Source organism: Equus asinus, chromosome 13, assembly GCF_041296235.1.
Source record: "Equus asinus isolate D_3611 breed Donkey chromosome 13, EquAss-T2T_v2, whole genome shotgun sequence".
In the NCBI taxonomy this organism is placed as follows: Eukaryota; Metazoa; Chordata; class Mammalia; order Perissodactyla; family Equidae; genus Equus; species Equus asinus.
The window spans coordinates 16,990,988-17,018,564 of NC_091802.1; the positions used below are offsets into that span (position 1 = coordinate 16,990,988).

Consider the following 27,577-nt stretch of genomic DNA (forward strand, 5'->3'; position numbering starts at 1 on the left):
GTCCACTATACACTCCATAGTGTAATCACTGTCAGCTAGAGAAAAGAGGAATGGGGGGGAGTGGGGAAAAGACACCCAACAATGTTGTTCCACAAGGCCTCTTTTATTTTTCTGGGTTCACTGACGAACTCTTCCTTGACTTCATAGGTAGGGTTAAATGCCCTGCCCCTGAACTCCGGTACAGGGAGTTCACACCGCATTGTAAGAACCTAGTTCTTGTCTGCCTTCCCGCTACCCTGTGGGCTCCGTAAGGCTGGCTTTTTCCCTGCTGTATTCCCAATCCCTGATACATAGCGGGCATACCTCATGCTCAACAAACGATGGCTGAATGGATGAACGAATGTATGAACAAAGGTCTGATTGACTCGGAGTTAGTATTGCACCTCAAGTCTACCCTTATGAGACTAGACACAGAATAATATGCAAATTTTGACAAATTTATTAAAAATCTAGAAGCCTGGATCTCTCGCGGTCCCCCGCCAGACGTGCTTAAGACTGGCAGGCCTGCTAGAAACCGCAGACACGGCCTCGGAAAGGCGGAAGGCGGCGCCTGCGCCTCCTCCGCCCACACCCCCTCGCGTTCAAATCCTTCCGCCCATAGACCCGCCCCTTCGGCCCGATGTGCAACTCTAACTGGTCAGCTCTTCAATCCATCTGAGCGTTTCGACGTCTATTGGATCAACTGCTGAAGTAGGGTTGCGCACTTCCCGGCGTTGGGAACGCAGAGCGGACGTAGGCTTGCCGCCATTGCGTCGCGGAAAAGCGGCCGTCTGTGTGAGGGGCTGTAGGGGTGCGTGATGGGCTTTAAGGGCCGGGCTGCGGGAGGCGGGGTGGGGTCGAGCCGAGCGGCCGGAGGCATTGGGCAGGGTCGGGCTGGGCGCACTCTGAGCGAGGCGGGGCTGCGGGCCGGGTGTCTCGACGCGTTCCTGCTGCACCCCTTGTGGGCCCGGGCCCTGTGGCTCGTTAATTTTTTTCTTCCGCCGCCCCGCAGATTCTCCGGGCATGGCCGGAGTATTTCCGTACCGAGGGCCGGGTAACCCGGTGCCCGGCCCTCTAGCCCCGCTGCCGGACTACATGTCGGAGGAGAAGCTGCAGGAGAAAGGTGAAGAACGCGTGGGGGCCCTGGGCTTGTGGGGGCGGGTGTGCGCGTGCGCGCGGCGGGTTTGAGGCCCTTCTCTCTGTTTTGGCAAGTGTCAAAACAATAGGTGTCAATTCTATTAGCCCCACTTATTTTTCCATCTAATCGAGTCTTGAAAAGCGTCTGTTATTTGCAGGCGCTGATCCAAGCAGTAGGGATGCAATAGCGATGAAGACGAAACTCCTGCCCTTATAGGGTGTAAATTAACAAGGAGGGAGATAGACAATAAAAACTTTAAAAGAATTTGTAACAGAGACGTCAGCCGGTGATAAATGTGATGAAGGAAAAAATAAAGCAGAGTGAGATGACAAGAGAATTGGCAGGCAGCTCTCCAGCTGTATGCGCACGCCTCCCTCGTCCAGACAGGAGCTTACCTGAGGACACGAGGTGGGAGTGACTAGGCTAAGGGTGTGCAGTCCTTTAAACTGAGGTGTCTTTGTAGCCCGAAAATGGCAGCAATTGCAAGCCAAGCGCTATGCAGAAAAGCGGAAGTTTGGATTTGTGGATGCTCAGAAGGAAGACATGCCCCCGGAACATGTCAGGAAGATCATTCGAGACCACGGAGACATGACCAACAGGAAGTTTCGCCATGACAAAAGGGTCTACTTGGGGTAAGGAACATCGTGGAATTACTTCATTTGGAGCTTGGCCCCTTTCCCTTCTCCCTGTCCCATAGGTTGCAATCCTGGGTAGCTGCTTTGTCATTTTGGGACAGGAATCCTCTGTGACAGCCCATCTTGGTGGTTATAAAAGAAGGGAGAAAACCACAAGAGTTCTGTGACAATTTCCAGATCTTCCAGTTAGGCTTTTTTTAAAAAATTTTAATTAATTAATTAATTTATATTTTGGGTGAGGAAGAGTGGTCCTGAGGTAAGATCTGTGCCAGTCTTCCTGTATTTTGTATGTGGGATGCCACCACAGCATCGTTTGATGAGCGTTTTGTAGGTCCATGCCCAGGATCCGAACCTATGAACCCCGGGCCGCTGAAGCGAAGTACACGAATGTAACCAGTACATCACTGGGCCAGCCCCCAGTTAGGCTCTTTATTGCCCTGATTTTTCTTCTTGGTCTGGGGACTGGAGTTCTAATTTGTCCCATTGATGCTGTGATAAGATGTTCCTATCTTTGAGTGGGGTGGAGCCCAGAGCAGGACACTTGATGCGTTCTTGTTGCCTGTAATACTCAATCACCAGAATTCTGAGGTTCTGGATGTTTAACTCCCGAGGCTTCTCTACTCTTGCTTTCCTGTGGCCCCAAGCTGAGTAAGTACAGGTACAAATGCCTTACCAAATCCCTTTTCTATTTGGACACAAAAATGTTAGCCACTTAGTGAGCTGGTCTAAGACAGACATGGAAGTTTTGTTTATTTCCAAAAAAAAAAAAATTTTTTTTTCAAGAACTGTGCTAGGTGCTAGGGATATAGCAGTGAACAGGGAGTAATGGCTTTTGTGGAGCTTACAATCTAGTGGCATGACAGACGTGAGACAAATGGTTACAATAAAGTATGGCGAACATTTTATTACTATTATTTATGGGAGGGTACAGAGAGAATAGAATGTGTGACAGCCTGAAAGCTGTCTTTGGAGGGACAGCTGTTGATTTAGAGGGACTGAAACCCAGTATTTTGGGACTGAAGTTTAAGAAGAAGAGTGGCACAATTGGAGAGAGGGAGGCAGAGTTTCTGGTCCTGGAGAGCCTGTCTGCGTTTTGGAGTTTCGACTGGAGGCAGGGTTTTTTGTGGAAAGTGGTACTGTGATACCGTGTGGCTTCTCTGCACAGTACCAGTAGCAGAACATCTTGTCATTTCTAATCATCTCTCTTCCTAATGTTGCAGCGCCCTGAAGTACATGCCTCACGCAGTCCTCAAGCTCCTGGAGAACATGCCTATGCCTTGGGAACAGATTCGGGATGTGCCTGTGCTGTACCACATCACTGGAGCCATTTCCTTTGTCAATGAGATTCCCTGGGTCATTGAGCCTGTCTACATCTCCCAGTGGGGGTGAGATAGGGCTGGAATATGGTGTGTGGTGGTGGTGGTGGTGGTTGTGGAGCATTGGGTGGAAACTGTTGTGTGACATTGTTCGCTTCCAGGTCAATGTGGATTATGATGCGTCGAGAAAAAAGAGACAGGAGGCATTTCAAGAGGATGCGTTTCCCCCCTTTTGATGATGAGGAGCCACCTTTGGACTATGCTGACAACATCCTAGATGTTGAGCCACTGGAGGCCATTCAGCTAGAACTGGACCCTGAGGAGGATGCGCCCGTGTTGGACTGGTTTTATGACCACCAGCCATTGAGGGACAGCCGGAAGTAAGTGATGGTTGGAGTTACCACTCCTGTGGGAAATCCACAAGGAGTCCTGGGAGAACAATAGGTAGTATGGCTTGGCTAGCTGATAGACCTATCTGATATGGGCCCTTCTTTTTTTTCTAGGTATGTGAATGGTTCCACTTACCAGCGCTGGCAGTTCACACTGCCTATGATGTCCACTCTCTACCGCTTGGCCAATCAGCTCCTGACAGACTTGGTAGATGACAATTACTTCTATTTGTTTGATCTGAAGGCCTTTTTTACTTCTAAGGCGCTCAACATGGCCATTCCTGGAGGCCCCAAATTTGAACCTCTTGTTCGAGATATCAATCTACAGTAAGTAGAAGGGAATAGAGATTTTAGGCATCTTGACTTGGATAAAATCTAATCTTGATCCTTAAGAGCTCATTGTATGGGGCAGGCCCCGTGGCCGAGTGGTTAAGTTCGTGCACTCCGCTGCAGGCGGCCCAGTGTTTCGTTGGTTCAAATCCTGTGCATGGACATGGCACTGCTCATAAAGCCACGCTGAGGCAGCATCCCACATGCCACAACTAGAAGGACCCACAACGAAGAATGTACAACTATCTACTGGGGGGCTTTGGGGAGAAAAAGGAAAAAAATAAAATCTTTAAAAAAAGAAAAGCTCATTGTAGCTTCTACAGTTTCCAACTAGCCTGCTTATCCTTGATTTTGTGCCCTAGGGATGAAGACTGGAATGAGTTCAATGATATTAACAAGATCATCATCCGGCAGCCTATCCGCACTGAATACAAGATTGCTTTTCCTTATTTGTACAACAACCTTCCACATCATGTCCACCTCACCTGGTGAGAAAAGTAGAACACAGCTGGGGTAAAGGAGAAGGCTGGTGGCATTTAGATTGGGCCTGGGCAGGAGCGCCTTGGCTGACTCTTCTTTCCTTTTAGGTACCACACACCTAATGTTGTGTTTATCAAAACGGAGGATCCTGATTTGCCAGCTTTCTACTTTGATCCTTTGATCAACCCAATTTCCCATAGGCACTCCGTTAAGGTGAGAGGAAGGGACATTTGACCTCAGCTCTTCCAAGAAGAAATTTCCTCATCATGGCTGAAGTGTTATTAGATAAAAATGCAGCTAGAGGGAGATGTGTTTTCTGTCCAGTTAAGTGTTCCCCTTGAGCTACAAGCTAATTTGAGAGACACTTGGCTCAAACCGAGTTATTGGTGTAATCTTGGTTTCTGTGATAATCCGTCTGGGCTGTATCATTACTCCTCTGAGTCTCTCTGATTGTCTATTCTGATTTGTTTCCATTGTGTTCTTTTTTTCTTTAATTCTTTTTATTGAGGTATAATTCACATACCATACAATTCAGCCATTTAAAGTGTACAGTTTAGGGACCGGCCCCGTGACCAAGTGGTTAAGTTTGCACGCTCTGCTTCTCCAGCCAGGGTTTCGCTGGTTCGGATCCTGGGTGTGGATATGGCACTACTCGTCAGGCCATGCTGAGGCAGCATCCCACATGCCACAACTAGAAGGACCCACAACTAAAATATACAACTATATACTGGAGGGATTGGGGGAGAAGAGGCAATTAAAAAAAAAAAAAAAGATGGGCAACACTTGTTAGCTCAGGTGCCAATGTTTAAAAAAATAAATAAAATAAAATAAAAAAATTAAAGTGTACAGTTCAGTGCAACTGTCACCGCATACAATTTTAGAACATTTTCATCACCCTGAAAAGAAATCCCATATCCATTAGCAGTCACTCTCCATTTCCCCTGAACCTCCCTTATCTAGGCAACTATTAATCTGTAGTCACAAGTCGCTTAACGATGGGGACACATTCTGAGAAGTGCGTTGCTAGGCGATTTCGTTGTTGTATGACCATCACAGAGTGTACTTACACAAAACTAGGTAGTATAGCCTAGTACGCACATAGGCTATGTGGTACTAATTTTATGGGACCACTGTTGTATATGCCATCCATTGCTGACTGAAATGTTATGTAGCATGTGACTGTACTTTCTATCTATAGATTTGCCTTTTCTGGACATTTCACATAAATGGAATCATATAGTATGTGGTCTTTTGTGACTGGCTTCTTACACTTAGAATGTTTTTGATATTCATCCATGTTCCATAGTGTGCTTAACATAATAGCTTTCCTTTCTCAAGCCCAGTTTTTGGAGCTTGGGCAGGAAGTGATTGCAGTGTTTACCTCTTATGGTATTGGAGCTCCTTTGGGAGGGCTTTGATGGAGAGCCAGTTGGGGTGTGAGGAACGATGCTTGCTTTCCTAGTTGGCCCTGGCTTGTTCTCTGCTCCCTTGGCCCCCTTTGCCCTGGCCCTTTAGGCCTTCTCTTGTCAGGCAGCCCAGTTTCCATGGCAGATGTAGCCACTGTGCTTGGCCCCAGAGAGTTTCCCCTTCATCCCAAGTGTGTTCAGTTCAGTGGGAGCTGAACCCTTGGGGGGTTCTCCTTTCAGAGCCAGGAACCATTGCCGGATGATGATGAGGAGTTTGAGCTTCCAGAATTTGTGGAGCCTTTCCTGAAGGACACACCCCTCTACACAGACAATACAGCCAATGGCATTGCCCTGCTGTGGGCCCCACGGCCCTTCAACCTCCGCTCTGGTCGCACCCGTCGGGCCCTGGACATCCCCCTTGTCAAGAACTGGTGAGGCTTCTATCTGGGGGGATGGTAGTGGATGTGTAGGAGAAAAGACTCCAACTGGGTGGGGATGCAGCCTTTACCAGCGTGGCTGGAAGGAGAGATGGGCCAAGATGGTGCGCTCGTTTTCTCAGGTATCGGGAGCATTGTCCTGCTGGGCAGCCCGTGAAAGTGAGAGTCTCCTACCAGAAGCTGCTTAAGTACTATGTGCTGAATGCCCTGAAGCACCGGCCCCCTAAAGCCCAAAAGAAGAGGTACGGTGCCTGAGTGTGCCTGCTCAGACTTCTGTTGCAAGCATAATCAGGAGGTTAACTCTCCCTCTCCTTCCCACCCCAGGTATCTGTTCCGCTCCTTCAAAGCCACCAAATTCTTTCAGTCCACGAAGCTGGACTGGGTGGAGGTGGGGTTGCAGGTTTGCCGCCAGGGCTACAACATGCTCAACCTTCTCATTCATCGTAAAAACCTCAACTATCTGCACCTGGATTACAACTTCAACCTCAAGCCTGTCAAGACGCTCACCACCAAGGTGCCTGCATTGGACCTTGAGTCTCTTGGGCTTGAGGGATGGACTGGTTTTGCTCTGGCCCCTGAGGAGGGCATACATCCAGTTGGGACCATTGCTGATTAATGTTTTTTTCTATTCTTGGCATCTTTCCCAGGAAAGAAAGAAATCTCGTTTTGGGAATGCTTTCCACCTGTGTCGAGAAGTTTTGCGTTTAACTAAGCTGGTGGTGGACAGTCACGTGCAGTATCGATTGGGCAATGTGGATGCTTTCCAGGTGAGGCTAGATAGGCCCAATCCCTTTCCCAGGTCGGGAAGCCGGGGCTGATCACGGAGCTGGCCCTAGCTTAAAGCCTGATGGAGCAATTGTGTTGCAGCTGGCGGATGGGTTGCAGTACATCTTTGCCCATGTGGGGCAGCTGACGGGCATGTACCGGTACAAATACAAGCTGATGCGGCAGATTCGCATGTGCAAGGACCTGAAGCATCTCATCTATTACCGCTTCAACACGGTGGGACCCTGCCCTCATACACTAACTTTCTCAGATGCATTGTGATTTTTAGATTTGGTCAGGGCTCTTTCCAGGAACCTGTTTGGAGAGAGGCTCTGAGTGTGTCATTATTGCCCCGAGTTTGTGAATCTCAGCACTTGCCCCCAAAAGCCTGCCTTTAGGTCTAAAAAGGGAATCTCAGTTACTGGTTTCTACCTAAAAATTTCTCACTCCATTTTAGTTGTTGAGGTCCCAGAGTTTTTCCATTTTTTCTGCTTCACTGCCGTACACGTGCTCCTCCTTTGCACAATTTTCTATTGTTGTCTAAATGAATTGCTAATTTGTATTTTTGACTTCTGCTTGGGATCATAGGGTCCTGTAGGGAAGGGTCCTGGCTGTGGCTTCTGGGCTGCTGGCTGGCGAGTCTGGCTGTTTTTCATGCGTGGTATCACCCCTTTGCTGGAACGATGGCTGGGCAACCTCCTGGCCCGGCAGTTTGAAGGTGAGTAGTTTTTTCTGTGTCCAGTTTCTCCCATTATCACTTCAAGGATAGATCATGTGTGTTCTCATTCTGTCCCCTGCCCTTGGTGAGACTGTAAAGATCCCTTCCTGTCGGATTTTCTCTCCGTCCCATTCTCCAATGAGTCTGACCTGGTATTCTGTTCCTTGGCTTCTCTCTGAGGCCTTGAGGCAATCATGCATTTGCAGGATGGAAATTTCTCAGAAGCATAGCTGTAAATATCTGTCGTAGCTTGTCTTTTTGCACCTGCTGGGCACATGGATGCTTTGTTTATACTTACTGAACTGATTTTGTTGTAACCATGGTTGGTGCGGAAGAAGGTAGAGACTTATTAAAAGCAACAAATGTTGCTTTTATCACTTTCACTTCTAGGCCGACATTCTAAGGGGGTGGCAAAGACTGTAACAAAGCAACGAGTGGAATCTCATTTTGACCTTGAGCTTCGGGCAGCTGTCATGCATGACATTCTGGACATGATGCCTGAGGGGATCAAACAGAACAAGGCCCGGACAATCCTGCAGCACCTCAGTGAAGCCTGGCGCTGCTGGAAGGCCAACATTCCCTGGAAGGTGGGTGTCTCCTCAACTCCGAGGAGACATGGACATCATCTTCCTTGGGTTAGGATTATCACTCCCAGGCTCTCTTGGGGGAGCCGTGTGGCTCTCATCACTTTCTCATTGTGCCTTGTTCACATTCAGGTCCCTGGGCTGCCAACACCCATAGAGAATATGATCCTTCGATATGTGAAGGCCAAGGCTGACTGGTGGACCAATACTGCACATTACAACCGAGAACGGATCCGCCGTGGGGCCACTGTGGATAAGACTGTTTGCAAAAAGAACCTGGGCCGCCTCACCCGGCTTTACCTGAAGGCAGAACAAGAGCGGCAGCACAACTACTTGAAGGTTGGGCAGAGTAGGCTGGGCTGGGTGTTGGGGTGTGGGCAGGAGGGTGGACTGCAGAGTTGGAACCATACCTTGTCCTGGAGGGATTAGGCTACAGTAGGAAGCTAATTATCATGTCCACTTTGCAGGATGGGCCTTACATCACAGCAGAGGAAGCAGTGGCAGTGTATACTACCACTGTGCATTGGTTGGAAAGCCGTAGGTTCTCACCCATTCCATTCCCCCCGCTTTCATACAAGCATGACACCAAGTTGCTCATCTTGGCCTTGGAGCGGCTCAAGGAAGCTTACAGGTGAGGAGTGGAGTAGATACGTTCCTGTGGGAAGGTGATGGGTCAGAATGGCATCAAAGTCAGAGTCTAAAGAAAGTAGGTTTAGAGGCTGGCCCCAAGGCTGAGTGGTTAAATTTGTGCACACCGCTTCAGTGGCCTAGGGTTTCACCGGTTTGAATCCTGGGTGCAGACATGGCACCGCTCATCAAGCCCTGCTGAGGCGGCATCCCACATGCCACAACTAGAAGGACCCACAACTAAAAATATACAACTATGCACCGGGGGGCTTTGGGCAGAAAAAGGAAAAATAAAATAAAATTTTAAAAAGTAGGTTTGGCCTCAGTTCTTTCTGGGTTTGACTTCCTCTTGGTTTTCCCATTCACCTTTCCTGTCGTTTTGTCAGTGTGAAGTCTCGGTTAAACCAGTCTCAGAGGGAGGAGCTGGGTCTGATCGAGCAAGCCTACGACAATCCCCATGAGGCATTGTCCCGCATCAAGCGTCACCTTCTCACGCAGAGAGCCTTTAAAGAAGTGAGTGAGAATAGCATAAAGCAAAGTTTTTTTGGCCGTGCTATTTGTTCATGGCACCTAGGGTGGCAGGTTGCCTCAGGTGATTGCTGGATTGGTGTGAGCCATCTTCCCTGTCCCACAGGTGGGCATTGAGTTCATGGATCTCTATAGCCACTTGGTGCCAGTGTATGATGTGGAGCCACTGGAGAAGATAACTGACGCCTATCTGGACCAGTACCTGTGGTATGAAGCAGACAAACGCCGTCTTTTCCCACCCTGGATCAAGCCTGCTGACACAGAACCACCACCTCTTCTTGTTTACAAGTGGTGCCAAGGTAAAACTTTCCTGGGATTGCCCCTTGAGGAAGGGAGGTGAATTGAATTCAAGATTCTCATCCGCGCAGCATAATTAGTTTACTCTCTTACCACGTGGTGCCAGGGAAATAGCGTTGATGTTAAATTGAGCAAAGCTGACACCCCTAGTGATCCAGATGAGTGAACGGAGTGGTCGTGGGATATGATGGGGTAGTGGACTATGATAGCTACCATAGGCACTAGTCACAAGAGAGAATTTCTAACCTGCTGGAGACCTGTCTTACCTTCTCCTCAGGCATCAATAATCTGCAGGACGTGTGGGAGACAAGTGAGGGCGAATGCAACGTCATGCTAGAATCACGCTTTGAGAAGATGTATGAAAAGATCGACTTGACCCTGCTTAATAGGCTGCTGCGACTCATTGTGGACCACAACATAGCTGACTACATGACAGCCAAGAACAACGTTGTCATCAACTATAAGGTGTGTCTTGGAGGCAGGGTAGCAAGGAATCAGGGGCAAACTGTCTGGCACACTAAGTTAAGATTTGTTGAGGGGAAGATAGAAGAGAAGGGGCCTTGGAGAAGCCCGGGACATGGCCATGGGTTAAGAGTTGTTAAGAGTTATGTTTTTCTTTCTAGGACATGAACCATACGAATTCATATGGGATCATCAGAGGCCTGCAGTTTGCCTCGTTCATTGTGCAGTACTATGGCCTGGTGATGGATTTGCTTGTGTTGGGATTGCATCGGGCCAGTGAGATGGCTGGACCCCCTCAGATGCCAAATGACTTTCTCAGTTTCCAGGACATAGCCACCGAGGCTGCCCACCCCATCCGTCTCTTCTGCAGATACATTGATCGCATTCATATTTTCTTCAGGTGAGGGCTTGCCAAGACTCTTACCCTGCAAGGCTTTGAGGCATACGCCTGCCTCTGGAAGTGGCTATTGTATCTTAGTGGACTTCGTGCTAGGTTGGGCTCTAAAATGGAATGAAGTCCCCTGAGTGGGTTGCGGGTTGGAGATTTGCTCCATCAGTGAGCTGTAGGTCTCATGAGGTTCCAGTGTATTTGGGCCTCAGCAATACACCTTGCCTGGTCTAGGTTCACAGCAGATGAGGCTCGGGACCTGATCCAGCGTTACCTGACAGAGCACCCTGACCCCAACAATGAAAACATCGTTGGCTATAATAACAAGAAGTGCTGGCCCCGGGATGCCCGCATGCGCCTCATGAAGCATGATGTCAACTTGTGAGTCTAATTTGGGGCTGTAGGAGCTGCAAGGAGCCTGAGGGACCCAGAGAGCAATTAGAGGGGATTTATGAGGTTGGACCTGGGTGGGAGGAATGAACTCTGTAGGGATATCATCGGTTGGGCCTTTGAAGGAAAGTTCCTTCCAGGAGACTGATGTGACCATATGTTCTTTGTGGGCAGGGGTCGGGCAGTGTTCTGGGACATCAAGAACCGTCTGCCACGGTCAGTGACTACCGTTCAGTGGGAGAACAGCTTCGTGTCAGTGTACAGTAAGGACAACCCCAACCTGCTGTTCAACATGTGTGGCTTTGAGTGTCGCATCCTACCTAAATGCCGCACCAGCTATGAGGAGTTCACCCACAAAGATGGGGTCTGGAACCTACAGAATGAGGTACATCTTGGGAAGGGGTTAGGAGTGAAATGGTCACCCCTGTACCTCCAGGGTAAATGGGGATGAGGAATATTGGCACGTCTTTTCATTATCAGTCAGTTGAGCCTTGTTGGATGGGTAGGGCTTAGTGGTTGGCTTAGAGTTGGTCTTTGCTCTTGTGGCAGTTCCAAAGACAAGTTAACCTTGACCTTGTGGTTTAGGTTACCAAGGAGCGGACAGCTCAGTGTTTCCTGCGTGTGGATGATGAGTCAATGCAGCGCTTCCACAACCGTGTGCGTCAAATTCTGATGGCCTCTGGCTCCACCACCTTCACCAAGGTATATAAGGCAGGCAGCCCCAGCTTCCCTCATGTCCTCTGCCCATCTCACATCCCTTGTCACTCTTCCCTGCTTTGTTCTTTCTTCCCAACTTTGCCTCAGTTTACCAGTCTCTGTGATTTTTTTTTTTTAAAGATTTTATTTTTTCCTTTTTCTCCCCAAAGCCCCCCGCTACATAGTTGTATATTCTTCGTTGTGAGTCCTTCTAGTTGTGGCATGTGAGACGCTGCCTCAGCGTGGTCTGATGAGCAGTGCCATGTCCGCGCCCAGAATTCGAACCAACGAAACACTGGGCCGCCTGCAGCGGAGTGCGCGAACTTAACCACTCAGCCACGGGGCCAGCCCCCCAGTCTCTGTGATTTTTGATATGGCAGGCTATACCAAAAATTTGAGTCTCAAATCAACACACAATTATTTTCTGAGAATTCTCTATAGGAATTCTGCAGCCTACTTCTATGTAGTTGTCATGACTCTAAGGCAAGAGTAGAAGTTGGATTCTTTAATTTGAACAAAAATCACCATTTTTGCCTCTTCCCAGGGGCTTGTTATCCAAGTCATGTAGCTCATCTTTTTTTTAAAGATTTGCACCTGAGCTAACATCTGTCACCAGTCTTCTTTTTTTTTCTCCTTCTGCCCAAAGCCCCCCAGTACATAGTTGTATATTCTAGTTGTAAGTCCTTCTAGTGTGCTATGTGGGACACCGCCTCAGCATGGCTTGATGAGTGGTGCTAGGTCTGTGCCCAGGATCCAAACCCTGGGCTGCTGAAGCAGAACGTGAGAACTTAACCACTCGGCCACAGGGCCAGCCCCTGTAGCTCGTCTTTTAACCAGTTACATAGTAGGCATCTTAAAAAGCAAGGAGCCCAGTGGTGTAGGGGTTGAGTTCACGTGCTCAGATCCTTCATGTGGACCTACACACTGCTCATCAAGCCATGCTGTGGCCGCATCCCACATACAAAATAGAGGAAGTTTGGCACAGGGGTTAGCTCAAGGCTGATCTTTCTCACCAAAAAAAAAAAAACAAGTATAACTAGTTATCTCAGTGTTCGTTTTCCTTTCAGTTGCTTCCAAAGGCCCAGCTGAAGGCGACTAGAATTGAGGAAGCAGTCTGAGGATTAGTTAACTGTGTATACTTTAGTTTTTGCAAGGTTTAAGAAGTCACCTTGCTTTTTCTGTTGTCTTTCAGTGCCACCATATGGTGCACATGAACACGCTCTCAAGAGCATCAGTAATGCCTAAAAGAGAAGGAAACGTCAGATTCTTAATAGGCTGTGCTCCAAAGTCATTGTCCAGTTGGTAACATCCAGTGATAGTGAGGCAAAGTTATACTGGTGAATTTGAAATCATTGATCATCAGAGTCGGGAAAACTGAATTTCACAGGCAGGTTAAACAATTGTGGTGTGATCAGCCCCAGATTTGATGTGCAACTCAGGTTTAGAATAATGGCAGAATAATCTCCTGCCCCTCAGTTTGGTTTCATTGTACTGACAACTTCAGTTGGTATCAGGGACCATGAAGAAGCAAGACAGAAAACAGAGGGAAAATCCCGGGATTTTTCTAGGAGTCTAATACATACCTAGAAATATAATGTGTAACTGGATTTAAAAAACAAGAAAAGGTCATCTCATCTTGGTTCCCTTTAGAATAACTCATAGCTGTAGCATTTTTCTTTTATTCTGATCGTCACATCCCTTTAAATATACAGCATATAAAATGTGTTTTAAATTTTTTAGTAATGCTTCTGTTAAGAATGTATTTTCTTAATATTCCATATCTAAAATCTCTCATGATACATTCTTTTGGAGTATAGTGCAAGGAAGACGTTTTTTTTTTTGAAGATTTATTCCTTCCAAGGGTCTGATAATAAGAATTTTGTATCTCGTTCATTCCACTGATGTTTGTTGGTAATTACTGTGTTCAAGGCGTTATGCACACACTACATGTAAGATAGAGTCTGTCTTCATTGAGCTCACCTACTTAGTTGGAGAGACAGATGCATAGTCAAGAGAACTGTGATAGGACGTGGTGTTTATACAGCTGTTGTATTATTTGGGAAACTGAGAACACTCGAGTTAATGACTCTAGCCCAGTCTGGGAGAAGGAGAGGAAAGGCGTCTTGAAAGAAGTAACAAGTGATGAGGGAGGGCGTTCCTTCCGCCAGGGGTTAAGGAGAGGTGACTAGCGTGGTATATGTGCAGTATAGAAAGTTCAGTTTACTGGAGTAAAGTTGTGGAGGGGGACTCCTAGGAGATGGAGGCTGATAGATAAGCAAGAGCCAGATCACGGAGGGCTTTGCATGCCTCGCCTCGGTAAGAATCCTGTGAGGGTCATAAGCACGGGAATGACTTTCTCAGATTTCTCTGTTGGGTGGTTCACTCTTGCAGCTGTGGGGGACTTAGGATTTAGAGGGGTAGGATGGGAGATCAGGTTTGGGGACTACTGAAGTGCAGATAAAAGTGAGGAGAGCAGTGAAAGTAGAGATAAAGAGAGGAAGAGATAAGATAAGTAGTTAGCAGGTAAAATCAGCTGCATTTTGGTGGGATGCCAGAGGGAAACGAAGTCGTCAAAATATTCAGCTTTTGGCATGGGTGACTAAGTGGATGTTGGTCCCACCAACTGGAAGGCTGCAGGAAAAAGAGCAAGTTTAGGAAGGAACATAAACAAATTTAGTTTAGGATGTAGAAAGTTTGAGGTTCCTGAGAACATCCAGATGGAGGTGTCCAGCAGGCATTTATTAATGTCATATTTCTTCTAGTCCAAGATAAATATATACCTGTGTGTTTGTGTTTTTCCCTCTTCGTGGTGCCTCTTAAATTGGTGGCCTCTTAGATTTGATGAAAAATAGTATGAGATTGAAGATCCAGGGAGAGAAATGCCATGAGAAAGAAAGAGCAGTCAGGGGTAACTGAGGTTCCTATCGCATGTCCAGGTGGAGATACTTTACAGTCTGAAACTTGGAGATGTCTGGATTGAACATGTAGATTTAGGAATGTCTCAGCATAAAGGAGATGGTTGAAAGCTTGAGTGAGCAAGATTATCCAGGGAAAGTGTAAGGAGTGAGGAGAGCAGAGCCATAGGGAACACCGATTAGCAGTGTGGCCAGACTGGGAGGATACCGGATCGTGGGTGCCAAGGCTGTCAGCAATTGGGGCGGGCACTTAACAGTGTCAGTTGCCTAAGAGCATTTCAGTTAGATAAGGCCTGAAAAGTATCCATTGGATTTGACAGCCAGGACGTCATTGGTGACCTTAGCAAGAGCTGTTTCAGAAATAGTGGGGATAGAAGCCAGATTGCGGTGGGTGAGGCTTTATGGGAAGTGAGGGAGTGGAGACAGCAAGGGCTGTTTATTTGCCAGAGCTGGAGTAAGAGGAGGAAGGACATTAGATGCCACCTAGAGGAAGATGTAAGTCAAGGCAGGTCTTTTTTTAACGGGAGTGACTTGAGTATGTTTACATTAAGAAGGAGCCAGTCGAGGTTCAGAGTGCAACAGAGAAGTGTGATGAGTGATGGAGGAGTTGAGTAGGGATAAAGGGCAAGCAGAGGGAAACATCCTTTGAACCTGATAGAAAAGAGGTCTGCATAGATGTGACTGAAGATAAGTTTAGTGGGGAGGTAGAACAAATCTTGAATTTTTCAGCTTTGCCTGGGCTAGGGTGAGGGGCATGGGGTGCTGGACTTGAGCACAGTGGTGAGGGTGTGACAGGGGTGTTGAAGAAACTGTGCCGAGGGCCCGGAAGGGTTTTGAGAAAATGCAGATAACTGTGAGAAGATGTGAATTCCTCCTAAGTACTCAGCATGGAGAAAGTCAATAGAGTGTGGTGGTGATTTAGTTTTGGGGTTTTGCCACAGGGCTGTTGTGGCATGGATTGGATGCACCGGAAATGGGTGCTGGCCTCTATTGGACTCCTGGATTATGGGAGGGGAGAGAAGGAAGAGACCAGTGGCCTAGGGGAAGAAATGTTGGGATCAAGGGAATAGATATGTAAGAGGTAAGAGCCTGAGTGATGGAGGAATGTCAGAGGTTTGCGAGACGGTTGACAACAGTGGTTAGAATAACGGGTTCTGGAGTCAAATTGAGTTCAGATCATAGTTCTACCACATTACTAGTTGGACCTTGGGCAAGTCATCCACTCTGGGCCACAGTTCCCTCATCCACAAAATGGGAAAACTAATATATTACCTAGCTCAGAGGGCTTTAGTGAGAATTAAATAATGCATATAATAAGCTATATTATTTGATAAATTGCTAAGTAAATGTTTGCTCTCATTGATTAGAGGAATCAGAGATTATGTTCAGATAGTAGAATATTGTTTCCTGAGGTGCATTACGGTAAAGCAGTTCTTGTATTAAACGTTCCTGGTCTTCCGAGGTTGATAATAGACAGGAAATCTCCAGAAGGGCTAGAGGTGCCTGGGCCTTCTGGCCTTCTTCTTGTCCTCTCACGTTCTCCTTCCCCCTTGGGATCTCTCGTAGTCATTGCTGCCACTGCCACTTGAGGTGCTGCCACTGTTCCTGCATTAGGTATATGCAGTACTAGCCCAAGCGTGGAGCCAGGACCCTTCTCTTCAGTCCTGGTAGCAGCTATGGAATAAGGCTAGAACGTTTAAACACGACTAGATAAGGGCCAGGAATAACAGGAGGAAAACAGAGGTGCACATAGTTAGATAACCTGACTTAGAAGGTCCAGCCGACTTGCCTTGGCTTGTGAAGGACCATGAGGCTGCCTTTCTGCTTAGTTCCCTGCCTCCCCACAACCAGTCCTCTCACCAGAGACTCCCTTCAAGCATGTCTAGATGACTTGAAGTCTAAAGCTGAGAAAGAGAGAGAGACCTCGAGAGAACATCTTTGCCTAGCAGTAGATCTCTACTCTTTTTTGTTTTCGTTTTTATTTTACATTATTTATTTATTTTTAAAGATTTGATTTTTTTAGAGCAATTTAAGGTTTATAATAAAATTGAGAGAGGAAAACAAGAGATTTCCCATGTACTCCCTGCCCCCACACATGCATAACTTCCCCATTATCAACATCACTCACCTGAGTCATAAATTTTTTTTTACCAAGGATGAACATACATTGACACATCAGAATCATCCAAAGTCCATAGTTTACCTTAGGGTTCACTCTTGGTGTATATTCTACGCATTTGGACAAATGTATTGTGACATATATTCATCATTATAATACCATACACAGTATTTTCGCTGTCCTAAAAATCCTATTCTCTGCGTATTCATCTCTCCTCTGCCACATACATTTACACTTTACTTTTCTTTTTTTCTTTCTTTTTTTTTTTGGTGAGGAAGATTGGCCCTGAGCTAACATCTCTGCCAATCTTCATCTGTTTTATGTGGAATATGGCTTGATGAGCAGTGCTACGTCCATGCCTGGGATCCAAACCAGCAAACCCTGAGCTGCCGAAGCAGAGATTGCAAACTTAACCACTGCGCCACTGGGCTGGCCCCGCATTTACTTTTAAATGGGAAAAAACTTTGTCTAATGTACCATAGTTCAAAACGATAAAGTAAAAGTTCCCATTAATTTTTCTGCCAGTTACCTTTTCACAAAAAGAAATTAAATACTAACAAAACAAAGAAAATACTCTGAATTCCATCATCCTAACATCAGTTTTTATTTTTCCACATTCTCTTCCAAGTCGGTCATGTCATGTGATGGGCAAGTTATATAAATTGAATTTGTTTCTTTTATGGAGACTTAAAAGCATAATGTGTGTAAAGTTCTTACCATGGCCCCTAGTACATGTTATTCGCCCTCCTCCGTCCCTCATCCCCAGGAACTTGTGCTATTCTTAAATATGGGACTCCTTGGGAATTCACATTACCCCCTCTGGGAATAAAGCACTGGTAACTGCAGCAGAACTGGATGTTCTGTGACACAGAGGATACCGCTGGAGAGTCCAAGGACCAAATACAGTCAGAGAACTTAGCCTCAGAGTTGTCCTGCTGGAGACTCTTTGCCTTTACCCCTAAATCGAGCCCATTCTGGCCCCTGGCCCTCATTTCTATAGTTCTTTTGGCTATGTTGTCTCATCCTGAGTGTAAGCTAGATGCTCACTCTAGCTTTTGTGATTTGATTAGGCCATTAACTCACTCCACAGTCCCTTCATCCTGCCTGTCTGAATACTACTATTTGCTCAAGACAAGTTTCGTTTCTTTTTTTTTTTTTCGCTGAGGAAGATTTGCCCTGAGCTAACATCTGTTGCCAATCTTTTAGCTGCTTTGGCCTCCCGAACTCTAGTCTCTTCAATTCGCTGAGGCTATTGGGTGCTGTTTCTGTTACCCCTCAGTGTATGCAGCTTGGAAACTGCCACCAGGCAGTCAGCTGGGGCAGTTGTACGGCTCACTTCATTTGTTTCCCTTTTCTCAAGAGTCATAATCTGTGCTGCCTGTTTGTCAGTTGTCTGAAAATACTGTTTGATATGTCTCATTTAGTTTTCTCGTGGTTTATAGTGGGAAGGCAATTTCTCTGGCCCCATTAGTTTTTATTCCCCCCCATTAGTTTTTCCTCCCAGTTAATTTTTAATAGTTTTTCTCATCTTCCTTTTCCACCCACCCCAGGATTACTTACTGAATTTGATACCGGCAACCACTAATCCACTTTCTGTCTCTGTGGGTTTGCCTTTTCTGGACATTTCATATAAATGGAGTCACACTATGTGTACCCTTTTTTTGTCTGGCTTGTTTCACTTAGCATGTTTTCAAGGTTCATCCATGTTGTAGTATGTATTGGTATTTCAGCCGTTTTTGTGGCTGAATAATATTTCATTATATAGATACACCACATTTTGTTTATCCATTTGTCAGTTGATGGACATTTGAGTTTGTTCATTTTGCTGCTATTATTTGTATACTCATAATGCTATTATTTGGCTATTGTGAACATTTGTATACACGTTTCTGTGTGGACATGTGTTTTCATTTTCTTGGGTATGTATCTTGGAGTAGAATTACTAGGTCATATGGTAACTCTGTTTAACGTTTTAAGGAACTACCAGACTGTTTTTTAAAGGGGCCATTCACATTCCCACCAGCAGTATATGAGAGTTCATTTTTTCCACATCCTCACCAACACTTGTCACTGTCTGTCTTTTAATTATATCCTGTGTAGTGGGTATGAAGTGGTATCCCGTTGTGGTTTTGATTTATACCTTCCTAATGATGTTGAGTTCAAATCTTTTTGAGAACTAGGGACAGGGTAACTAACTAGATCAAGTAGTCGCCAGTGTGTCCTCCACCCGCCAGTGGCTCCTCTGTAATTTACTTCTTTCCCACTGTATTCAGATTGTGAATAAGTGGAACACCGCTCTCATTGGTCTTATGACGTACTTTCGAGAGGCTGTGGTGAACACCCAGGAACTCCTGGACTTGCTGGTGAAGTGTGAGAACAAGATCCAGACACGTATCAAGATTGGCCTCAACTCCAAGATGCCGAGTCGGTTCCCTCCTGTTGTGTTCTACACTCCTAAGGAGTTGGGGGGACTTGGCATGCTCTCAATGGGCCATGTGCTCATCCCTCAGTCTGACCTCAGGTAGGACTTGCCTGAAAATGTTGCTAGACCCTGAGGGAAGGGAATGTTTCTTTACTTCTAAGTTTATTTGTTTTTTCCCCTAATCTTGGTTGTGCCCCAAAACAGGTGGTCCAAGCAGACAGATGTAGGTATTACACACTTTCGTTCTGGAATGAGCCATGAAGAAGACCAACTGATTCCCAACTTGTACCGCTATATACAACCATGGGAGAGTGAGTTCATTGATTCTCAGCGGGTCTGGGCCGAGTATGCACTTAAGAGACAAGAGGCCATTGCTCAGAACAGGTAGGCATCAGTAGTCCTGTTGGGGGTGACCTTTGAGGCCTGCATGGAGGGCAGGGGAAGAGCATGCCATATTTTTATGGAAACACGGAAGTAGGTTCTACATCTGACCTGGTTATCCTTGACCAGGGAGGAATGCTGAGCTCTTCATATGAGCACATGTTTGACTTTGATCTTTTTATCTTTGGCAGACGATTGACCTTAGAAGATCTAGAAGATTCATGGGATCGTGGCATTCCTCGAATTAATACTCTTTTCCAGAAGGACCGACACACCCTGGCTTATGATAAGGGCTGGCGTGTTCGGACTGACTTTAAGCAGTACCAGGTACATGGAGGGGATAATGGAGAGATTTTCCCTGAATTAGGAGAATGGCCATGCTGGCACCTTGGGCAGTAGGCACTCAGAAGGTGACTGTACCTACCTCACCATCTAGGTTTTGAAGCAGAACCCTTTCTGGTGGACACACCAGCGGCATGATGGGAAGCTCTGGAACCTGAACAACTACCGTACAGACATGATCCAGGCCCTGGGTGGTGTAGAAGGCATCCTGGAGCACACGCTCTTCAAGGGCACTTACTTCCCTACCTGGGAGGGGCTTTTCTGGTGAGGATTCTCCTCTCCCCTATCTTAACCTTCCGAGCTCCTCTCTTTTGTGCCTTTATGGTCTATTATGTTTCCTAGACAGTCACCCCCAGAGGGTCACTAGCGCTCTGAGAGATGGCAGGACATCAGTTTACCTGGTCTGTTCTGCTTCCCAGGGAGAAGGCCAGTGGTTTTGAGGAGTCTATGAAGTGGAAGAAGCTAACTAATGCTCAGCGATCAGGATTGAACCAGATTCCCAATCGTAGATTCACCCTCTGGTGGTCCCCAACCATCAACCGAGCCAACGTGAGTGTCACTGGTAGACATAGGAGATGGGGAAATGAAAACAGATCTTTCTCCTTCCTTAATTATGCCCTGAGAACCAAAGTCTCTTGATCTCTAGTGTCACTGTCTTTTTCCTGTCAGGTATACGTAGGCTTTCAGGTGCAGCTGGACCTGACAGGTATCTTCATGCATGGCAAGATCCCCACCCTGAAGATCTCTCTCATCCAGATCTTCCGAGCTCACTTGTGGCAGAAGATCCACGAGAGCATCGTTATGGACTTGTGTCAGGTAGGCTAGAATTGAGGGGAGAGGATGCCACAAAAAGCCAAGTCGGCTTGCTCAGAAAGTCCACCCTGGAGGCTCTAGAGGATGAGACCACGTTACCTTAAGTTCTATAAGCCCTAAGTGGGCTTCCTTAACTACTCATAACCTTTCCACCTTTGCCTCCAGGTGTTTGATCAGGAACTGGATGCACTGGAAATTGAGACAGTGCAAAAGGAGACAATCCACCCCCGAAAGTCCTATAAGATGAACTCCTCCTGTGCAGATATCCTGCTCTTTGCCTCCTACAAGTGGAATGTTTCCCGGCCATCATTGCTGGCAGACTCCAAGTAAGTGCCTTAGGACCCAGCCCTAGTCATCCAGGAAGCTTAGTTTACTGCTTTTCTAGCAGTACTAATTTAGGAATCGTCTTGCCTGCCTTTCTTTCTAACTTGGAGCCCGTGCTACGCCTGGATCCTAGCTATACTGCCAGCGAGGTCTGCTGATTCTTTGGGGGTCTTGCTGATCTGGAACAGGCAGAAGGGTTAGTTTTGAGATTTAGATGTAGTGATTGAGAATTCTTGTGGTTCTGGGGACATTGGTTGTGCTGGTGACTTCCTGGAGCCTGGACTGCTGACTCCTTTCCACCCTCAGGGATGTGATGGACAGCACCACCACTCAGAAGTATTGGATTGACATCCAGTTGCGCTGGGGGGACTATGATTCCCATGACATTGAGCGCTACGCCCGGGCCAAGTTCCTGGACTACACTACAGACAACATGAGTATCTACCCTTCACCCACAGGTGTGCTGATTGCCATTGACCTGGCCTATAACCTACACAGGTATGTTGGGGCTCAGAAGCATGTATTTTCCATCAGCCTCATAGTTGAATGTACATGTTTTTTAGTTTGCCCACGTGAGATGAGGTTTGGACCTTTCCTCCTCTGGGTCAGTGACTCTTCTCTGCCTTCATGTACATGAGCAGCACTTGTCAGTCTGGCCAACAGTCTTTTCTTCCTCTCTAGTGTTGCACTTTGCCTCGTTACTTTATTCCTGGGGCTGCCAGCCTGCCCTTAACTTTTCTTGCCTCTTCCCCCACCTCACAGTGCCTATGGAAACTGGTTCCCAGGCAGCAAGCCTCTCATACAGCAGGCCATGGCCAAGATCATGAAGGCAAACCCTGCCTTGTATGTGTTACGTGAACGGATCCGCAAGGGCCTGCAGCTCTATTCATCTGAGCCCACTGAGCCCTATCTGTCCTCTCAGAACTATGGTGAGCTCTTCTCCAACCAGATTATCTGGTTCGTGGACGACACTAATGTCTACAGAGTGACTATCCACAAGGTGAGAGAATTAGGGGCGGGGGACTCTGTTTCCCTACGGAAGGGTAATAGGGCAAGTGTGTACATACTGGGATGAAGGCAGGATGGTTGTGTCTAGGCCATGCTAACTGATGTAATTATTCTTTAGACTTTTGAAGGGAACTTGACAACCAAGCCCATCAATGGGGCCATCTTCATCTTCAACCCACGCACAGGGCAGCTGTTCCTCAAGATAATCCACACATCTGTGTGGGCTGGACAGAAGCGTTTGGGGCAGGTGAGCAAGTTAAAGGATAGAGAAGCTGTAGAACTTTGCTGCCTCTTATTCTTTGGTATGTGGGAGAGTATGGCTGTGGGTGTGAGAGAGAGAATCTCCTGTTTCTCACTTTGAAAGATTGAGAACATCGTATTTGAACTTTTTGCCTGAATTACTTAAGAGGGAAGTATTTTCCTATAGGAAGTCCAAGAGTGTGTGAGGTCATTCATTACCTACCAGCTGGTCTCTCTGCTTCCTGAGTCTTCCATCTCTATCCTATCTGGAACAAGGCTAGCAAAAATCATTTTTCTAAAAGGAACAAGCATTCTTAAAATGTTGCTTGCACCAGTTCTGCTCTCTGCCTCAGAGCCTTGGTAGCCTCTCCCTTCTTGCTAAATGAGCTCTTCTTTGGCTTCCTGGATACTTGCTATTAGGCTGGGCTGTCACCTGCCCAGCTACAGTTTCTCTTCCTTTGTAGCGTGTTTCTTCTTGAATCAGTCCAGGATCCTAGTGTCCTAAAACCCAGATGCTCATCTCCATCTCTGTAGCTTTGCTTGTATATCTTTCTACAATGAACTCTCTTATTTCCTCTGTAAATCGCAGTCTTACTCATCTCTTAAGACCTGTTTCTTTGTACAGCTTTTTATGACCTTTAGCCTTAATTTCTTTTGTCCCTTACATGGTGTAGGATGTAATCAAATACTGGCTTGTGGTATTATCTTGTATGAGTTTTGTCCAGCCAGCTAGGTTGAAAACCCCTTTTGGGCAAGGCTATTTGGCACTTTTTCTGTCCTTCTGAAGTACCTAACATTCAATGGCAGTGCTCAATGGAAACATAGTTTATTTCCAGACTAGGATCTTCTGTTTTAGTTGACCTGGGAGAGTGGAAACTCAATGTCCATTTTTTTCTCTCTTGCTTTTTAGTTGGCTAAGTGGAAGACAGCTGAGGAGGTGGCTGCCCTGATCCGATCTCTGCCTGTGGAGGAGCAGCCCAAGCAGATTATTGTCACCAGGAAGGGCATGCTGGATCCATTGGAGGTGAGAGGTGGATGAGGTATAAGAAAGGAGGGCTGAGATCGATGGGTTCTGTTTCTAATCTTGAACTTGATTTTCTGCCAGGTGCACTTGCTGGACTTCCCCAATATCGTGATCAAAGGATCAGAGCTCCAACTGCCTTTCCAGGCTTGCCTCAAGGTGGAAAAGTTTGGGGATCTCATCCTTAAAGCCACTGAGCCCCAGATGGTTCTCTTTAACCTCTATGATGACTGGCTCAAGACTATTTCATCTTACACGGTATGAAGCCACCTCATGAAGAGGGTTACTCTAAGAGGAGTGGGTTTGGGGCCACGAGAAGATCCTGTGCCTTAGCTTTTCCCACAGGCTCCTTATGGGGCCTTTTTACATGTTCAACCTGTGAATGGGACAGTGACTGTGCTCTGCATATCGAGTTGACTCATGGTGTGGGTATAGAGTTTGAAATCAATTCCTGGGTTCCCTGAAAGGGTAGGATCATGGGCGGGAAGAACATCAAGTGGCTGACTTCCCTCTCCACTGCCACATCTCTTCCCAGGCTTTCTCCCGCCTTATCCTGATTCTGCGTGCCCTGCATGTGAACAATGACCGGGCAAAGGTGATCCTGAAGCCAGACAAGACTACTATTACAGAACCACACCACATCTGGCCCACTCTGACTGACGAGGAGTGGATCAAGGTGGAGGTGCAGCTCAAGGATCTTATCTTGGCTGACTACGGCAAGAAAAACAAGTGAGCAGGGGTGGTGGGGAGACAGATGGAAGGTCCAGAAAAGGTGAAATGAGGGGCTCAGTGTATGGTTTCTGGATTTTTTGAAACATTTAGGCTCAGAAGTTTCTCAAGAAATTGTCCTGGAGATGCCTGTAGAAGAGAGGCGGGCAGTGTCTTCAGATAGTGTGGGAAGTGTCTGTGTTTTGGGGCTTCAGTCTGACTCTTGGTCATTGTTTCTCAGCGGAGCCACTGTTGCCATATTGAGCGGCGCATTTCTTTACTGTCCACACATTACAGGTCTGGTCATCCCAGGCCCCCAGGTACCACTGCTAATAGCACACACACAGCTTCTTTCCTTCTTTTCCCTGCTATTGTGGCAACAATGCCACATTCTGGCAATAATGCTACAAAAATGTCCATAGATTTCCAGATACCCCCTAGGGTGACTGACAGTACCAGTATTAGCTCTGGCTGAGAACGTGTTCTAGGGTTTCTGTTTTTGAGAATTGTCCTGTGCCAGGGCACTTTTTGTCAAGGAAAAGTGCAAGGTATGGATGTTGAGCAGGTTTGAGCATGGCTGAAAGTGCACAAGCACACAGACATCCTGGGATGTGACGAATCTTATTAGTATACCTCCAGTTCACACTTTTGCAAGCGTCACTTGAGTATTATCTGGGTTAGGAGTATGGGCTCCCCTGTCCCACCAAGTTACACTCTTGCCATTGAGGCATGTGACCAAGGGGAAGGGATCCTTGTGTGACCCACACTGTCCCCACAGTGTGAATGTGGCATCACTGACACAATCAGAAATTCGAGACATCATCCTGGGTATGGAGATCTCAGCACCGTCACAGCAGCGGCAGCAGATAGCTGAGATTGAGAAGCAGACCAAGGAGCAGTCACAGCTGACTGCAACACAGACTCGCACTGTCAACAAGCATGGTGACGAAATCATCACCTCTACCACCAGCAACTATGAGACCCAGACTTTCTCATCTAAGACCGAATGGAGGGTCAGGTATTGTAAGGGGCGGGAGGGGTAGGAATGGAAAGGCCTACTGGTGTTACCTAAGATTCTTGGATGGAAAAGTGCTGACATTCCCTACGTGTTCTTAGGGCCATCTCTGCCGCCAACCTGCACCTAAGGACCAATCACATCTATGTTTCATCTGATGACATCAAGGAGACTGGTTATACCTATATCCTTCCCAAGAATGTCCTTAAGAAATTCATCTGCATATCTGATCTTCGGGCCCAAGTGAGTGTGCTCAACTAGGCCACAGTGTGTCCCTAACATTTATGTGCCTAAAACTCACCTGAGAATTCCTGAAACTTGGGGTGCTCGTTTTTAAGATTCGTGGATGAGTAAATACACAAGGATAGCCAAAACAACAAGGAGGGGTTTGGCCCCCACCAGATATTAAAATATTACAAAGCTATGGCAGTCAAGAGAATGATGTCTCATTGGCCCAGAAGTTATTTGAAGAGAATAGCGTATAGTCAGAAACAGCTTCATGTGTGTATGGTGTTGTGTATCACATCTGTGGGGTTAAGGATGCTTTATGATACTGAAACAGGAAAAGGAAACTAGATCCTGCCTATCACACCACTTAACAAAAATAGACTCCAGGTGGAGTAAAGATCTGAATGTAAAGTACCAAACTGTACGGTATTGGAAGAATATTTATTACCTGAATATTGGGATAGCCTTCTTAAACGAGACACAAAAGACCAAACCATTATCAAAGTTACTAACTCGTGTGTGACAATAAAAACAGGAAGAGTTGCATAACTGTTAAGACACAATGGATTAGGATCTAAAATAGGGAATTTTCAGAAGTTGATTTTAAAAAAGATACTGTAGAAGAATGGGCAAAGAATACAAAGATATTTCAGAAAGGAACTATAGATGACAAATAGAATATGAAAGATGCTCAACTTTAGTAGTAATCAGGGAAGTTCATAATTTATAAACCATCAATTTGGGGCCTCAGGTTGGTGAATTTGAAAGGATTGTTAATATGTGATGTGGGCAAGTTTGTAGGAACGTGGGTTGGTCCTCTTTGTTGATGGCGATGTAAAATTTAAAATACCACCTAGTGCTGGTTTTAAAAATGTGTTCGGCTTGTGAAAATTCATGAGTTGTGTGCTTGTGTGCTCATTTGTTTATGGACACTGTACTTAAATAATTTACTGGGGAATGTGTGAGCAGTGCAGACTGCTGGACCCCGCTCAAGAGATTCTGATGTAAGTCTGAGATGAGATTCACGTCTAACATTTTGAACAAGCCCTCTGGGTGATTCTGATGCAGATCTGAGCACACTTAGAGAAATTGTCCTTGTTCCTGGAGAAGGGAATGAAACACAGGGCTGACAGCCCAGAGTGTGGGCTGGTACTAAGAATCACTTTGGTTCTTGACTCTCTTTTCTCCAGATTGCAGGATACTTGTATGGAGTGAGCCCACCGGATAACCCCCAGGTGAAGGAGATCCGCTGCATTGTGATGGTGCCACAGTGGGGCACTCACCAGACCGTGCACCTGCCTGGCCAGCTGCCCCAGCATGAGTACCTCAAGGTCATTGGGGGTGTGGGAGAATGGAGGCTTTCTGCTCTGCTGTCAGGGTGGTGGAGGGAAAGCTGGCATGTTACTCTCACGGGTGGGATTCCTATCTGCAGATGGGGCTGTAAATAGCTTTTCACTGCTCTTTGCCTATAGGAGATGGAACCCTTAGGTTGGATCCACACTCAGCCCAATGAGTCCCCCCAGCTATCACCCCAGGATGTGACCACCCATGCCAAGATCATGGCTGACAACCCATCTTGGGATGGCGAGAAGACCATTATCATCACCTGCAGGTGGGCTTGGGCCCTCTTAGGAGGAAGTATGGTGGGGAGGCATTGCAGGCCAGGGCCCAAAATGGTGGCCTGAGCTCCGACTCTGTCCTCATCTCTCTTCCAGCTTCACACCAGGCTCCTGCACACTGACAGCCTACAAGCTGACCCCCAGTGGCTATGAATGGGGCCGCCAGAACACAGACAAGGGCAACAACCCCAAGGGCTACCTACCCTCGCACTACGAGAGAGTCCAGATGCTGTTGTCAGACCGTTTCCTCGGCTTCTTTATGGTCCCTGCCCAGTCCTCGTGGAACTACAACTTTATGGGTAGGTGGGGGAGCACCGGGAAGTGGGGATGGGGTTAGGCCATCGCCCTTAGCACCTGAGGCCCGACTCTAGTTTGGAAGATGGCGCAGGGGCCTGGGCTGGGTGAGGCAGGTGGACTTTCTTAACACTGGACATTTCCTTCTACCCCAAGGTGTCCGGCATGACCCCAACATGAAGTACGAGCTGCAGCTGGCAAATCCCAAAGAGTTCTACCATGAGGTGCACAGACCCTCCCACTTCCTCAACTTTGCCCTCCTGCAGGAGGGTGAGGTCTACTCTGCCGACCGAGAGGACCTCTATGCCTAGTTGTTTCCTCACTTCCTCCTGCTTCAGACTCTGCAAAGGCTGGAGCCTTTTGCCCTCCCAAGAAAAGCTGGTGACATTCAGCAGCTTGGCCCCTTTTCCTTCTATTTTGTGTTTGTTGTGTTGTTGATCTCCTGATGGCTTGCAGTCCTGAACAAAGTGTAATAATAAATTTTGTACAAATGGGAGTGTTTGAGGGTTTTTTCCCCTTGCGCTCAAATTATGGTTGAAGGGATGGCAGGAGGCCGGACTTGT

The 27,577-nt window shown here is 46.9% G+C and overlaps 1 protein-coding gene across 1 annotated transcript; it reads left to right on the forward strand.

The window, feature by feature from the left end:
• The first annotated feature begins 683 nt into the window (after positions 1-683).
• Positions 684-27,510, forward strand: PRPF8 (pre-mRNA processing factor 8). The gene is made up of 43 exons (XM_014826957.3): positions 684-790; positions 992-1,102; positions 1,581-1,749; positions 2,973-3,137; positions 3,230-3,448; positions 3,572-3,784; positions 4,150-4,275; positions 4,375-4,480; positions 5,914-6,104; positions 6,233-6,352; positions 6,435-6,624; positions 6,758-6,877; positions 6,978-7,112; positions 7,464-7,593; positions 7,984-8,180; positions 8,310-8,516; positions 8,645-8,808; positions 9,191-9,317; positions 9,439-9,631; positions 9,907-10,094; positions 10,253-10,491; positions 10,714-10,860; positions 11,044-11,254; positions 11,455-11,571; positions 18,873-19,120; positions 19,226-19,405; positions 19,594-19,729; positions 19,839-20,008; positions 20,164-20,293; positions 20,414-20,560; positions 20,723-20,883; positions 21,188-21,379; positions 21,644-21,881; positions 22,008-22,136; positions 23,040-23,153; positions 23,235-23,408; positions 23,686-23,879; positions 24,637-24,876; positions 24,975-25,116; positions 26,292-26,432; positions 26,574-26,713; positions 26,817-27,019; positions 27,171-27,510. Exons 2-43 carry the CDS (start codon positions 1,003-1,005, stop codon positions 27,323-27,325), a joined length of 7,008 nt encoding a protein of 2,335 aa, XP_014682443.1. The 5' UTR covers positions 684-790; positions 992-1,002; the 3' UTR covers positions 27,326-27,510.
• The last annotated feature ends 67 nt before the right edge of the window (positions 27,511-27,577 follow it).

Bases quoted from the DNA above. Each gene is read 5' to 3' on its own strand.
- PRPF8 (XM_014826957.3), top strand. From the start codon at position 1,003: ATGGCCGGAGTATTTCCGTACCGAGGGCCGGGTAACCCGGTGCCCGGC. The intron at 8,181-8,309 runs GTGGGTGTCTCC...GTTCACATTCAG, and splicing joins AGGCCAACATTCCCTGGAAG to GTCCCTGGGCTGCCAACACC. The intron at 22,137-23,039 runs GTGAGCAAGTTA...CTTGCTTTTTAG, and splicing joins GACAGAAGCGTTTGGGGCAG to TTGGCTAAGTGGAAGACAGC.